Source organism: Furipterus horrens, unplaced genomic scaffold (assembly GCF_987537825.1).
Source record: "Furipterus horrens unplaced genomic scaffold, mFurHor1.1.pri manual_scaffold_6, whole genome shotgun sequence".
Classification (NCBI taxonomy): Eukaryota; Metazoa; Chordata; class Mammalia; order Chiroptera; family Furipteridae; genus Furipterus; species Furipterus horrens.
Genome location: NW_028327176.1, coordinates 45,834,979 through 45,850,995, shown reverse-complemented (window position 1 = coordinate 45,850,995; position 16,017 = coordinate 45,834,979). Strand labels below are relative to the sequence as shown.

The following is a 16,017-nucleotide window of genomic DNA, read 5'->3' as shown; positions in this document are numbered from 1 at the left end:
AAGAAAGGGTCTGTTTAATAAATTTTCATCCTTCTATTAGTTTTTTTTTTTTTTAAAGCCTAAAAGTCTGCAGATGAGCTGAAATATCCGTGAAAAGAGGCACATTACATACATGTCTATCTACCTACTATTGTAAAAGCCAATGTATCTTCTGGGAAACAACAGTCTCTGCTTGAGGGGAAAAAAAAATTTCTTATATAGCTATCGCTCTAATGTGCTCTTATTTAATTTGTCCCCCTGCCCCTTATGTATTTAAAATCATACCAGAAATAAAGAGGTTTTTTGGTCAAATAATAGAACACTAAACTGAACTTGGCCTAACAACTAGCATACAGTTGTCGATCTATCTGCATTAATAAAAATAAAAATAGAAATAAGAAAATGAAACTAAAGAGAAAAACTATTAAGAGAAAAACAAAGACAAAATTCAAATTTACTTTGAAAAATCTGATTTTATTTTCTGAATCAAAAAGTATTCATGTTAAATTCAGAATATTTAACTTGCCACTGAGCTCTCAAATACTTTCCTGATATTGCTAACAGTGCTCAGGAACTGTGTAAAAGTTAACATCCAATACTACATTTTAAAGAAAAAGATTTAAACAGGATATCAGCAAATCTAATAAAAAAAAAAATAGAATTTTAATCATCTTGGAAATTTCAATGACAATGATTTAAGAGCTAAAAATCAGATCTTTTTTAAAACAGAAATAATTTTAATTTGAGAACTTCATACCAGACAACTCCAATTATACACAATACTCCCCCACCCTCAAAACTACTAACTGCATTATTTCATCTTGGAATAGGAAAATTATAAAGTGAAAATTTAAAATTATGCTATATATATTAATACACCATTTTAATGTCATGTTTGCTAGCAGATTATGAAATTAAAACCAAATTCTACATCCAAGGAACAGATGATAAATGCTCTTCCACTATTTTATTTAAGAGCCTATCCCATTCTTTGTTGTTTTCTGCCCCCATTTTATAAAATCATGACCAAAGGCCAAGAGTCAATCCATTTACCTGAAATGAACAGCTTAATAGGTACTGGTCCTACATTTGTGTCCTTTAGAAGTCCAGTACTCCAAAGGCTGGGGGGATTTATAAGAACATGATTTAGGAACACTTTAGAATTCTAAAGTACTCTGACATCCAGGTCCCTAAAATCTGGTAGATGTTATTCATAGGTTATTCACATGTACTGAAGCATGTCCAGCATGCAGGCAAACTTCTTTTATTTGTTCAAATTGAGGTAAAACAGAGAAAAAATACTTAATATTAACAGAAGCTGCATAATGAAAACTAACCTCCTTTTGCTGCTTATTTCATATAACCTGACTTTAAGTTTTCTCATGAGACTTTCTAAAGCCAATGATTTCTACAATTTCAGTTATTTAAAAAAAAAAAAGCTTCTACTTTCAAAGCAAAGCCTTCTTTTTTCATTATAAACAACATTTTTTCTGGAATCTGCGTTTTGTACTTAGTGCACTATTTATTACTTTATTTTTCAAATTTAGAAAAAATTCCGGCCTGAGTACTCTCTGATATTTTTCAGATACCAAGCAATTCTGACACAACTCATAAATATGACTTTCTGACACGGGGAGGAAAGCCTGTTAACATTTAAAAATTACCAACAACCCTTTCTTTCAAGTGTAAGATAGATGGCTGAGATTTAGTTGTTATGGTTAATTTTTCAATAGATACAAATTTAAATCTTGATTTCTTTTTTCCTGACCAACACTTTAAATAGTCAAATTTTACTCCACTCCCAGGTTTCAAATCAAAACAGAAAACTAATAAAAATTACCCAACTGGCAACAAGTCCCGTATTTCAATGTTATTTTTAATTCTACAATATTACCTACTGCCAGTAATTATTTATATGTATCTACTTGTTTTTATTAAATAAGCACTGGTCAGTTATCTACTAAAAGAATAATTTGTTTGCAAGAATAATTTGCTTACTTGGCACTGGGTTACCTTAATGCTTCTGGTGTAAGCAGAAGCACTTAGAAAATATCAACTCTTAAGCACTTTTTAAATCTGTAATTTAAATGTCCAATAGCATTTTTTTAAATATTACTTTTCTACTGATAGATTTTAGGGAGTCTAGTTCCAGATAACACCGGCTGAAGTTAAAAAACCAAATCTCTAAGCCACATGGTAATGGGTACTATCCTTGTTTTTTGTATCATATGGAAACAGTTCCAGGCAGACCAAGAGTAGAAGAAAACCTGCCAAATCAAAGTACTGTAAATAAAGTTCATCATTTGAGCAACAAAGCTCAAAAAAAAAAAAAAAAAAAATCAAAATCAAAAGACAACCTCCCCTCACCCTTACACAAAAACCCACACAAAACACTTTAGTTCAGAGCCTAATAGTTCCCTAAAATGTTAATACTAGAGCTTGAAGGTACTTAAATCTGTACCAGAAACTGTTGAAAGCGTCACACTACAGAGGAAATGCCATAAAGGGTTCAGCAGCTGCCCTCCCATCCCTTACCACCCCCACCCCAATAACATGTAAAAGCTCCTGGTAGTTTTTTTCTTATGCTAATAAAGGCATACCACCTAGTGTGCTAAAACTAGCAGCATTAGAGCAGTAAAGTGAAAATAGGAAGCCTACAGGAATGATGTAAATGCCTACAGGAAGAAACAAAGCAGCAGACAGGACCCTTTGCCCTCTCCTTGTGTTTGTAAGGAAGTGGTTGAATTAAACAGATTTACCCAATGAACAAAAATTTAACAAAGCTTCCCCAAGACACCAGAATAAAACCTGACCTTTCCAGTCAAAGGGCAAAGAGAGGTCTCTTCCATGTCCTGGAGTTTAGTGAGTTCAAAGATTGGCAGTAAAGGAAAAAAGAGTGTTAGGGGTATGATGGGAACAAGCTTTGGAGTTTATCGAACAGTCACACCAAGTTTCTCCAGCACACGGACCCCCTTTTCTTGGTACTCCTGTCGGGTCATCCAGAAGTTGTCTTTGTCTTTCATGATATCTGCTAGCACTGCACCGCCCAAGAATACCATGTGCTTTCTGCGGGGTGGGTCTTCAATGCGGATCTTAAATTTCTAAAGAAGAAAGAGATGATAAAATGTCACATGTGCACGGTGCTTTCTGCTTTATAAAAATAAAAATGACTTTTCATATATTCTCTTGTTGAATTATCAGTCCTGGGACATAAGCAGACCAGCAGAATTTAGTGTCTGAGACATTCTGTAATTTGCCCAAAACTCATAGCCAGTGTGCTTAGAACAGTCCGGACTTAAACCTGTTATACCATCATATCAACAGAACCTACCAAAAGTGTCCTACTGGGAGCCCCAATACCCGAGTTCTGATTGTGGCAGCTTTTCCCATCAAACAGTGAATGAACAGATGGGTCAATCACTGAACTAGCTAGCTATGAAACGAAGAGTTTGGATAAGAGGACCTCTATGGGTTCTTCAAGGCCTAACGCTGTTATCATCCAGTCTCATGCAATAAAGATTGAAATTCTTTTCTTATAAACAAAACCCATTTTCTACTGTCCCAAATTCAAATAAAATATTCTCAAAATAAAAAAAGACCAAATACAGTCAAAATAAATCATGGGAATATTAGAAAAAATGAACACAGAAAAAATGAAATACAAGTTGGAAAAGTTTATAGTCACAGCCAGTATTAACCGTCCAACAAGGACACACCTCAATCTGTATGGTTAGTTAACACTTAAAAAGAGAAACCTTAAAATAATGTAGCAGTTTTGTTAACAGTGTCTCAAATCCTGAAAAAGGACTCAAAATAACTATGTTATTCTAAACTGTTTATGTCACATCAATAAACTGTAGGATCTGATAATGTATGACATAGAAAAACAGCAGTTATCAACTCTGAGGCTAACCTCCTGCTTTGTTTGAATCACTATTTTGCTCCTAGGCAGAGGTCAGCAAACTTTACCTATAAAGGGCCACTTAGTAAATACTTGAAGCTTTGCGGGTCTCTCTTACAGCTGTAGACAAAGTATGTAACAATAGGTAACACCATACAAAAGAATTGTCCTGGCTGTGTTCCCAAAAGACTATGACAAAACAGCTGGTTCTGGCACAGGGCTGGAGTTTGGCCACTCCTGCTCTAAGGGAGGTTTGGCCTGCCTTTAAGACACTGTCACCCTTGAAGCTTTCTCAGCTGGCTGCTGTTTCTCTCTCACACAATAAATACCTTCCTGACTCTGGAGATTTGGTAACAGGAATTTTCTTACTCTTCACTGCTGCTTCACTCTCAGCGCTCCCGACAACTCCACAGCCCCTCTGACTCCGATCAGGCTACTCCATCCACCACTCCATGCCCAAGTCATCCACAGATCCCCAGGGGACTTTTCCTCACACCTGCTCTTATTGCTTGAGTGTGTAAGTGCCCTCTCTATCATTTCCTGGCATTATCCTTGGTGACTCTGTCCTCTCTCTCATACTCACATGGCAAAACTGCAACTCAGGTGATAAACTCTACTTGCACCTGCCCTAAAGCAACTGAACACTATAGGAGAGAAACAGCATCTTACTTCAAATGTATCATTTACATCAATTGTGCCCCTTAGTCTGTCAGCAATCCCATTACATTTCTCCTCTCTCTTCCACTCTCTAAGACATTACATTTCACTCTTCTTCGATTTGATGAACCTCTACCACCTCCTCCCTCCTCTCAGAACCTCTTAACCTGTCTTTCTCCCTCCCTTTCATTCACCTTTCTCCTTCCCCTCAACAGCCTATTCAAACCAGACTTAACAATCCTTTAAAAACAAATCACATTCTATCATTTCTCTGCTCAAAATCCAAGACTTTCTATTTCAGTAAAGCCAAACTCTACTGTGGCTGACAAAGCCCCCGTCCCCACTGCCTTTCTGACGTCACATCCTAGGCCTGCCCATTGCTCACTCAGCTCCAGCCCTGCCTGTCCACCCCCACCAACATGATGAGGCTTTTCCACTTGCTGTTCCCACCTAGAAGGTTCTTCCTGCAGTCACATGGCTCACTTTCTCACTCCATTCAGGTCTCTGCTCCAAAGTTTTCTCATCTGAGAGGCCCTCCCTGATCACACTAGATGACAGAACACACCATCTCCCCAACACCTACCACCTTCCAGCCCCGGCCTTACTTTACTTCTCTTCTTAGTGCTTATTACTACTGATATTATTCTTCATAAACAGGGATTTCATTTTCATTCACCACTGCTTTATCTCAGCATCTAGGCCAGTGTCTGGCTCCCAGGAGTTCAACAAATACAGGGTGGGGCTAAAGGGCAAAAGTAGGTTTGTTTAGTTGTTCACATGAAAAATACACGAAAAATAATTAACAAATAATAATACAAGAATAAACTATGTTTCACACACTCACAACTTTGCCCCACCCTATTTATGTGGAATAAATGATCACCTGAAACTGATTTATATTTATAACCTAATAAAAGAAGACAAGTGATGAAGTACTTAAGACAATATGGCTCCTTTTCTGTCTTTTAATTTGTTTAATGCATGTGTGTTCATACTCAATTTAATTTCAACAATTTTGAGTCACATATGAGAAATGTAACATTAGTGTCTCCAATGTGTATTCCTCTAATGTATAATCTCATTAGCTAATACAACTGATCAAAGTCAGTGAGACAAATCTCAGAGATTAATTCACAATGAAATGACTGCTGGTTGCAAGCACAGTATATAGCATACTTCACACAGTCCGGTTTACAGGATAAAGTCAATGTCAAACAACCATTAATGATTACATAGTAGTTTAAAAATTTCTTTCTACTCTACCCATCAACAACTACTAATTAAAATTTGTTTCAGGAGCTATGATAGTTGTTGGGGATGCAGAAGAATTACAGACAAAACATTTCATAACCTGGGGAGTTAAGACATATGTAAGTAATAGCCATAAAATAACTGAGGATCAAAAATATGAGACTCTCCAAGAGTAGCACTGAAGGCTGATTACATACCCCCCCCCAAAAAAAACCCCCACCAACTGGGGCATTTATCCCTTCACAGTTCAGCAAGTTCTTCCCATGCATTTAGAGACACCTCTATTCTAGGCTACCTGTCAAACAATCCAGAATATTTGAACCTGGACCTAGTCATTTTCATCTACTGAATACATAAGTGACCACAGAGTATGACCATTCTGGGACACAGCTTATGACCTTGAACCATTTAGTTTTTCCTGTCTCTTCAAGGCTGTACTTGACTGCATTAGAAATTTGTTTGAAAAGATTTCTGCGCCCTCTGGTGGCTGCAGATGCAAAAGCTACTCTACAGGGTTTTACAGTTGGATTATTGACTGATACTTACAGAAAGTTTTTCCACATCTCCCTTTAAAACTCGTTCTAAGTAAAGCTGTTTTAGTTCTCTCTCCAACCGTGATGGCAGCCCAGGGTACATAGTAGACCCTCCAGAAAGCACAATGTGCTTATAGAATTCAGATCTAGAAAGATACAATAGGTATTCATTTGGGGTTTTGGGTTAGGAAAACAGTATTTCAGAGTTTTTGTTATTTATGTCAGCCTTAGGAGGTTGCCAGGATAATTAAATAAAATTCAACATGTAAAGAGTTGAATGTTTGCAATTACTGTTGTTATTTGAGAACAAATCCTCTTTTCACATGAAATGTTATAATTTTGATGAAAATACTTCTAAAGCATGACATGTTTTCTTGCAAATGTAACCAAGTTTTTTAATAACGACCACAGTTTATATTACAAACTTTCAGCATTTGGACTGTGTTATCACAGTGTTTCCCTGGAGCCTCTGAGATGTGGTTGTTTAATAACCATATTCTACTATGTTTCCAGTTCTTGCTTTTCAATTTTTCCATTTGCCTTTTGTAGTTTCCCCTTTTGTCCCTTTGCCTTGAGGCTGTTGCTGGTTAGATCGATGTGTTTGCTATAGTCCTCTTCTTTCCTTAAATACGCTGTTGGTTATAATATCAAATAATTAAATCTAAAATAATTGCTTATATATTAGAAGTAATATACTCTGAGTGAGGGACTGAGGTACTCCTCTCATAGTAAAGTTCAGGAGCTGAGTCACATTTCTTTTGGCTTCAACCAAGCTGGCTTCCATGTTTCTACTTACTCCCAGGTTCTTAGTGGCTCAGGCTACTGTAATTCTAGCTTCTAGAAAAAGTGTTTTTGTTTTTAATTGCAAAAGCAGGCACTTGAGTGTAGCATAAGCCAAGCAGTTGAAATATGGCTACATGTGATGTGTACCCATGAGCATTTACATGTATACTTGCAATATGTAGAACACACAAAGAAACAAGATTCTGCGTTATGCTCCTTTCCCTTGCCGGGTCTATGGAGAGGATACTGAACTTGACTCCAATGTTAGGAGTGCCTAACTCCTAAACAGGAATGCACTTTTTAATGTAATTTTGCTATTAATGATCATTAAATCAAAGGACAAAACCATCTATCTAATTCCTATTATGAGAATTTCCATTATGACATGTAGAATAGATTTTTATCATCTTCCATTAGATTTATAGATTTATTTTATGAGTCAATTGCTATTTTTATTAATTTCCATTGCTATCCTGTTCCCCAGTCATCCCACAAAAATTAGGTGGGTATTTAATTCAGGGTTAAACAAGTAAGCAAACGCTTGCTTTACAAAATGCTTCAGTGAATTCTTCATAACCTTAGTGTAGAGAAGGGCTTTCTAACTATGACTCAAACTCCACATGCAATAAAAGATTATATATTTTTTTATATGACTAAATAAAAACAAATTACTGTATAGCTAAAAACACCATAAGCAAGAGACAAATAGTAAATTAGAACAATATATCTGTAACAGATAAATAGAGCTAATATAAAACCAGAGGGAAAATAATTACAAAAATTCTACAGAACAGGCAAAAGCCAAGAACAGAAAATTCACCAGAAAAAGATATAAAAATGCCCCTAAACATACAAAAATTATGTTCAACTTCCCTCTTAAGAGAGATGAAAATTAAAACTACACTGAGTTATCATTTCTCACTCATCAGACCAGCATAAAAGTAAAAAAGTTGACAAACTGAACAAGCCGGGGGACAGAGGTGCCCTTGTATGTTATTGATGGGAATGATGAGCAATAACAAAACTACAAGCATTTACCCTTCAACTCCAAAATTACCCCTCTAGAAGTATTTTCAGACTATACATGCCCAATACTACAAAACAATAGTGTGCACAAGGTTATTAATTGTAGCATTATTTGTCAACACAAGTACTGGAATCTATGAATAACTAAGATTCACTGAATAAACCATGGTACATATACACTGAAAAAAAGAATGCAACTGAGAAAAAGAATGAAGACAATCTCTTAGGAAATAGTATAGGGTTGTTTAGAATATCTTAAGCAACAACGGCAACAAAAAGCAAAGTGCAAGAGTATTTATAGTATACTACCTTTTGTGTAAGAGAAAATAAGAACCACAGAAAAGATAAATCTGAAACTATTGAGACCATTTACCTATATGAGGGAGGAGAGGACTAGGGTGGAGGACAGGGAGTAGGGAGAGCACTACTTCTACATATACTTTTTAATGTAGCTTTTACTTTACTGTTAATGTCTACCTATTCAAAAAACAAAATTAAAGATAAGCCAGGAATATCCTCTGCCCCAAAATAGAAAGTGCTCAACAAAAGACACAAAGGCTGTTTGAAGGAGCTCCAATTGGCCAAATAAGGGACAATTTGAGCAGCAAAATCAAAACATTATAATCCACTAGAAAAAATCATGAACCCATACTGATAATAAACAAAATAAAGGGGAAGGAAAGCACTTCCTTTTTTGCTATAATGGCCAACTAATAAATACAGAGGAATGATGGAATTAGAAAATCGTCTACTTGCAAAAATCACAATAAAAATAGATTGAGGCAAGAATCATCAATACATACAAAAAGAGATGGAGGGCAGAGTCTGGAGAGGAACAGGAGATTTACAAAATCTCAGTCTTTTCCCACAAATTACTTATAAATTAGGAAAGGAAAAAGAGACAACTACAGAGTGGAACAAAAAGGAAACTTCATTAAGAGCTTAACAATAACATCTCCAATAAGGAACAGACAGATATCACCTCTGGATGTGATACCCTGAGAAAGACATATCCCAGAAACACTATTTTTGCCCAAAATGCATAACCTGAATCTAATCATGAGAAATCATTCAAACCTAAATTGGGAAAAATTCTCTAAAATACCTGGCCTGCACTCTGCAAAGACATCAATGTTATATGAAAGGCTGACTTGACACCTGGTAGCAGAAAAAATGTGACTAAGAGATGTGCCAACTATTATTACAATGTATGATGCTTTGCTGGAGAAAATAAAAAAACATATCAAAGGACACTGTTAGGACCGTGGACAAAACTGAAATATGAAAGGTAGATAAAAGTATTACTAGTAATCAATCTCCTATACTTGATAACTACACTATGGCTATATGAGGGAATATTTTCATTCGTAGAAACTACTAAGTGAATTAAGGAGTAAAAAGGATTTATACATTCATCCTAGCCCCAGAAAAGAGAGAGGGAACAATAAAGCAAAGGTGTAGATTAGTAAAATGGAGAAGTGGAAAAATAGTATGCATGAGTTCTCTTTATTATTCTAGCAACTTTAAGTTTTAAATTATCTCAAAATAAAAGTTTAAAATGGCTTCTGAGACAATGATATAATGTAAACATCGACTGCCACTCTATCAAAAAATTATTTTGCCTCATCTATTCAAAAACATGAATGAGATAACAGGCAACTTAGTCATTCCAACTATTTATGTTCCATCTATTTCCAATAAATAATTCTGAAATCACCATTTCTAACGTACCTGGTATCAATGTCAGCTGCCTGGATTGTGTTAAAAAGCAATTCAGCAACACCCACTCCCTCAACATTGATCAAGTGAGGCTGAAATAAAGCTTCTGGTGCTTCAAATCTCTCTCCCCCAACTTTGATAATGCGGCCATCTGGGAGCTAGAAACCAAGATTACCCAGGTATTAGTCAGCAAAGATTAAAATTTTTCCAGTGCTCTCAAGAGAACACTGATACTTTTAAACATGTATCAGCCACACATTTTTCCCAAAATACATTTTTGAAAAAAAGGTAAAATAAAATACATGTAGATAATTGTTATTATCATCATACTCTGTTCTGCTTTTTTAAATGGAATGTCTTGCCCCAATATATCAGGAATTTCTTGGAGAAATCATCAACACGTGAGTGTAGGATGTTCCTTTCTTTGGCGTGCCGCTATGCATTACCAGGCAGCATTAATCAACCACTGCATTGCTATTACACCCATGTCAATGCTGCTTATGCCTCACATTTTTTAAACACATTTGTAATTTTATAAATATTTTTACCATGTAGATAAGTATTTTTACCATGTAGCATAAACACATTTAATTAAAGATTTTTAATAATTTCTCACACCGAATAATTACTGTGAAACTTTAAATTGCTAACAAAATACTTTATGCCATGTGTGAAACTTCTGTTAAATCACTGAATCTGAAAAATATTTTATGATCAAAAAAGTTTAAGGAACACTGATCTAGACTATTTTTTATTAGGTAATTCTGTCATATCCTACTTACTAGGTCCTATTAAATTTTAAATAATTATGGAGAGAATATTAATTTAAGCAAATAAAACTGAAACACAGGTCAGAAATCATTACATGACCTTGTGCAGAAAACTCTGAAGTCACATCTTGTTTAAAGGAGAAATGTTAAAGAAAAACTCCCTCTCTTAAAACTATTTCATAACTCATTGGACTGACCTAAGTAACAAGCATGCTCGTATATGCTCCATCTGACAATTTCTTTTTGAGATAATAGAATTAGTTTCACACTAACATTTCAAACAGTGTATTTATTTATAATAATTATAATTATATTTAGATTCCAAAACTGACTTTCCAATACAACAAACACACAAGGCAAGTTCTTTAAAACATTTACTCCATGTTTACTGTAATTGTTTACAGATATGTTCAAAGTGATCATTTTGCAGAAACTCCAGATCTAAATACTTACCCTTAAAAAAATAAAACCATCAGGTGAGTTTAAAAACCACATGAAATCACTCAAGATATTTAGAAAAATTTCATATGGCAGACTGTTTTTAGCAAAACCTCTTTACCTTACACTTCCAGCCTCTCTGATGGTGTGACTTCTCTGGACACTCTGGCTACTGGCCACATTGGAGCCACATACCTTAGGAACTGCCTACCCCTAGGAACTGTTAAGACTGTATGTTTCCCATTTCTTTGCATCAAATCTTACCCTGTCCTTTATTTGTTCACCCATATCCCCTTCACTTATGAATTTGCTGTTTCTTTTCTGTTATATGTATGTATTTTTATAACCCACCTCGAATTCTTTGAGAAAGGAGGAAATTTTATAACATGTTTTACAATTTTAGTCCGTTCCCCCCCCCCCATCCTTAGCCTCATGCCACTTTCTTCCAAATAAGTCAGGGAGATAAAATAATTATAACTCTAGAGGTACTGTCAAGAAAGCTTTAGTAAAGAATCCCCAGGGCAAATCTGGAGAGCATTAGGTTACAAAATATTGGGTTACTATTTGGATCACTATCTTAAAAATAAAACAATATAACTTATACAAATTTATAAGTATTTTTAAAATGATTATTTCATGCATATCTGTGATACATAAAGCCTACATGAATTAAATGGTTTAAGAATACTTGCTTTTACTGACTATTAATTTCAATTTAGTAATAACTAGATCAAAGATGAGATCTGGAAGTACTTGATACCCAGATGAATGATAAGACTTAAGATAGCAATACATTAAAAATTCAGGTAGGATCAACTACCCTGGTGCAACCTATAACAAAATTCTAACTCTCATTAGTTACAATTTCAAGTTCACATTTGTTTTCAATATCTAATTAAGAAAATACTAAGTCAGGAAAAGACTGCCACCTTCTGAATAATTAAAGCAACACTACTCCATTATGACCACTTCCCAAAAAATGTTTCTAGTCCCATGAAATGCTCAAGATTCTGCAGTCTAATAAGATTGAGAAACAGGTCAATTATTCTTGTAGTCATGCACATTAACAGATCAAAAGCTTTGAGAAGCCCTGAGGTACAGCAAAAGTGACTCTCTCCCAATTTATTTGACAATGTAACCCCCACTTTAATTTCCTGTAAAATACATATTAACATTTTAGGGATATAACATTCTGTAAAACACATTTTGAAAATGCTATTCCAAATAACAGACTCTCAAAATAACATCTCATAACTAACTGTATCCTAAGGGAGAAAAGCAATTTATGTTTCTTGCTTTATTTCACATTGCATGGCATCCTAGAATGATTAAATCATAGACTCTTAATGTAGAAAGACATTAAAGGTCACATGTATACATATTAGAACAACCCAAAACAAAAATACTGGATTCCAAGAAAACCTCCTTTAGCAAACACCAATAATCATGGTTGTTCATTTTAAATCACATATATAGTATGCACTGGAAATACTTACCGTGTAAGATTCAACTAATACTGTGGTTTCTAAGGCCAGTTTCTGCTCTTGCTCAATATTATACCCCACATAACACAATTTTTCTTTAATCATGCGAACCGTTTCAAAATCTGCAGAATGGTTGAAGGCGTATCCTCGCAACAGAAGCAGCTGAAAGAAAAAAATAGCAGTAAATTCACAATTACTCTGAATGAGTTCAAGTCTGCAAAGCTATTATTACTCACTAAACATGTCACATCAATAACAAACGCAATAGAGTGGATCCTTAGTTCTTACGGAATATTTCAGAAGCAAGGATATTACACTGCCATAGAAGAGTTTATATTTCAGTTTCACAGAGTAACAAAATCAAAAGTTCATGAATAATAAACAGGTAAAACAAGCTAGATTTTAAAAAGAGTACTGTTTGAGGACTAATGTTTAGACGGTTTGGAGAAACAAAAAAAAACTACTAACAAATATTATTTTAGTACTGAATTTCTATTACCTGCAACTTGCTCAATCAATACCATATTCATGACATCCGTAGGTCTTAGGAAGTTCTACCCCTAGCTTCTATTGAAATACTGTAATGTCTGAGACATATTAGACAGGCAACAGCACGTCAACCTGCTGACAGGAAAAAAAAACCACAGGGAGCACTGAGATTGTGTCTGCCCCGCACATCATTAGTTTGACTCAAATAAACTTACAAAACCTTTTAAAAATTCCAAAAAAGAAAGAAAAAAAAAAAGCCACAATATACACATAAACACAACTGAACTTTTCATATAAAAACTCTTAAAATATAAATCCCCTTTTCTTTGTCTTTATGTTCAGAACACCACCCTTGGAAATTCCTTTGGTGGTGACCCTAAGAAAGAACTTTGGCCTAGAATGAGTGCATTATAACTCCCATTAATTTAATCTCATTATTACTCTAAACTGAGACTAAGGGAACCAATGTCAAAATGAAGACTTAATATAACCCAATTTGTTGCACAGACATCACTATACACCAAAGTTTCTGAACAGCAGCACCAATGACATTTTGGACATTATTTGTTTTTTAGAAAAAAGTTATTTATTTTTAGAGAGAGGGAAAAGGAGAAAGAGAGGGAGAAAAACATCCATGTGCAAGAGATACATCAACTGCTTGCCTCTTGCATGCCCCTAATTGGGGACCTGGCCTACAACCCAGGCATGTGCCCTGATGGAGAACTGAACTATTAACCTTTTGTTTTGCAGGGCATCACTCAATCCACGTAGCCACACCAGCCAGGGCCACATTTTAGACATTATTAATTCTTTGTTGTGGAGATGTTCATTGTAGGATGCCTTGTTCATTATAGGATATTGAATAGTATTCCTGCAGTTGTAACATCCAAAAAATATCTCCAGACATTGTGAAATGTCCCTGTAAAGGAGCATTGTCCCTGGTTGAGAGCCACTGACCCACGGAAGATATACTAACTACAGAATTATGGTACAGACAATACTCTATAAACTTTTTTTGTAAATTAAAAAAATACACATGCCTCTAAACAGCAGCCTCACACAGTTTCTCCAGAAATGTTTTAAAGAAAATTATAACTAATTACAGCCAAAAGTAAACTTTAAAATAGTAAACACTGAAAACTGAATATATTCCATGAAAGCTACTAAATATTAAAGTCAGGCACATCTGATTGCTGTTTTTAATCAAGTATCATTAATTTGCTATCAGTATTTTTGTGGGGAAGGACAAGAACAGTCAACCCAACCAAGATTACAACCTTAACATATATCTATTCAAAGAAATCTTTTACGGAAGAAAAAGGCTGCCTAAACTGTTAAAGGCAGCTTTAGGGTCTTTTCTACCTTTGAAATACCTCCCTACACCTTCCTTAGGAATAGCAATATAATTATGTAATGAAATAATATATTCCCATTAGTATACCAGAGATCACATGTATAAATCTCATATGGCTTTTTATACGAATAACGGAGTAGTTGGGCCATTTCTCTAGTGATGTAGATTTGCTAGAATCCTGAGATGACACATTCAACTTTGTGTTAAGTTAGTAACACAAAGGAAGAGAAGCATCAATGTGTATGAGAAACATCAATGTGTGAGAGAAATAGCCATTGGCTGCCTCTCACCCACCCCCAACTGGGGACCTGGCCTGTAACCAAGGCATGTTTCCTGACTGGGAATCAAACTGGTGACCTTTTAGTTCACAGGCTGGCACTCAATCCATTGAGCCACACCAGCCAGGGACAAAATCTAAATTCTACAACATTTTCTTTTACTTACCTTGATAAGATATCTGGTAATATCCCTCCCAGCAATATCCAGTCTTCTGGTAAGGTGAGGGAGAGAAAAGCCTTCATAAACTGGGCAAATGTGAGTTACACCATCTCCAGAGTCCACTACTACTCCAGTCAATAAACCTGTATAAGAATCATGATGTTTTAAATAAAGCCAATTCAGAAAACCAAAGCCAGCAAATTTCAAGTACTAGTATAGAAGCCAAACTAGCAACTTCACCAGTCGTAATGGTCTAGAAGCCAGCATTTATTCAGTTATTCTGAAGTGTGTTACTAATACAGACACTAAAATCAGTATTCTCTCACATGTCTCTTGTGTTACCCCAGGAAATAGGAAGAAACAGACCCTGATAACTAGGACTAAAAAACACCCGTTCTTAATACTCAGTGCAATTCTTTATTTTTCTTTCCATCTTTATTTTGATCCCCACATCTAGCTTACACATTGCCCTATCCTCTACACTAAACAGTGTAAGATACATGCCACACTTAGTTCCCCGTAAGTTTTTCTAAGTATCTATATGTAGTACTAAAGACAACTTTTAAAATCCTAGTATGTATATATGTATTTTTACAAGGTCATTTTTACTAATCCACGGATACAATCGAATTTAACATTAAAGTGTGTTTTCTAAGTACATCATACACAACTGCTTAAGTACTATGGCTTGGGACTTAGCTCAGGTATCACCTCCTTCAGAAACCTTCTCTAATTTGCTGAATCAAAATTCTCTGTTTCTCTATCTTTTTCCCAGACAAACCTGAAGTTAGCTTTACATTCAAAGTGTCTAATAGGGAACTTCCAGCCAGATGGAGGCCTAGACTGACACGCTCCGTCTCCCTCCACAACTAAGGACTACAACTACTGCAAAACCAGATATAACCAGAAGTTCCAGAAAATAAAGCGACATGGAAGTCCAATGTATAAAGTTATAATAAACAAGTGGTGCTTGTCCGGATGGGTAGGAGGGGTGAAGCCAGGGTGGAGAGGTCAAGCTGTGCTGCCGGTGGCGGCTGCAGCGACAGTGGCGGGACAGTGGTAAGCACAGACACCCGTACTTAAGGGGAGGCGAGAAGCACCAGGGGAGCACCTCCGGCTGCAGTCCAGACCTGTCAGCTCACGATTCCAACACTGGGGATGGCAGATCCCCATTGCCTTGGACTGTGAGGCCCGG

General features: G+C 35.7%; 1 protein-coding gene across 2 annotated transcripts in view; it reads right to left on the bottom strand.

The window, feature by feature from the left end:
- Positions 1-432: 432 nt before the first annotated feature.
- ACTR2 (actin related protein 2) overlaps positions 433-16,017 on the bottom strand; it is a 34,265-nt gene continuing 18,680 nt past the window's right edge. For both annotated transcript variants that reach the window (XM_090281405.1, XM_090281406.1), the window contains 5 exons: positions 14,829-14,965; positions 12,554-12,703; positions 9,862-10,007; positions 6,335-6,467; positions 433-3,080 (listed from right to left, as the gene is read on the bottom strand). In XM_090281405.1, coding sequence (XP_090137531.1) covers positions 2,910-3,080; positions 6,335-6,467; positions 9,862-10,007; positions 12,554-12,703; positions 14,829-14,965 — 737 coding nt within the window. In that variant the 3' untranslated portion in view covers positions 433-2,909. The remainder of the gene's footprint in view (positions 3,081-6,334; positions 6,468-9,861; positions 10,008-12,553; positions 12,704-14,828; positions 14,966-16,017) is intronic.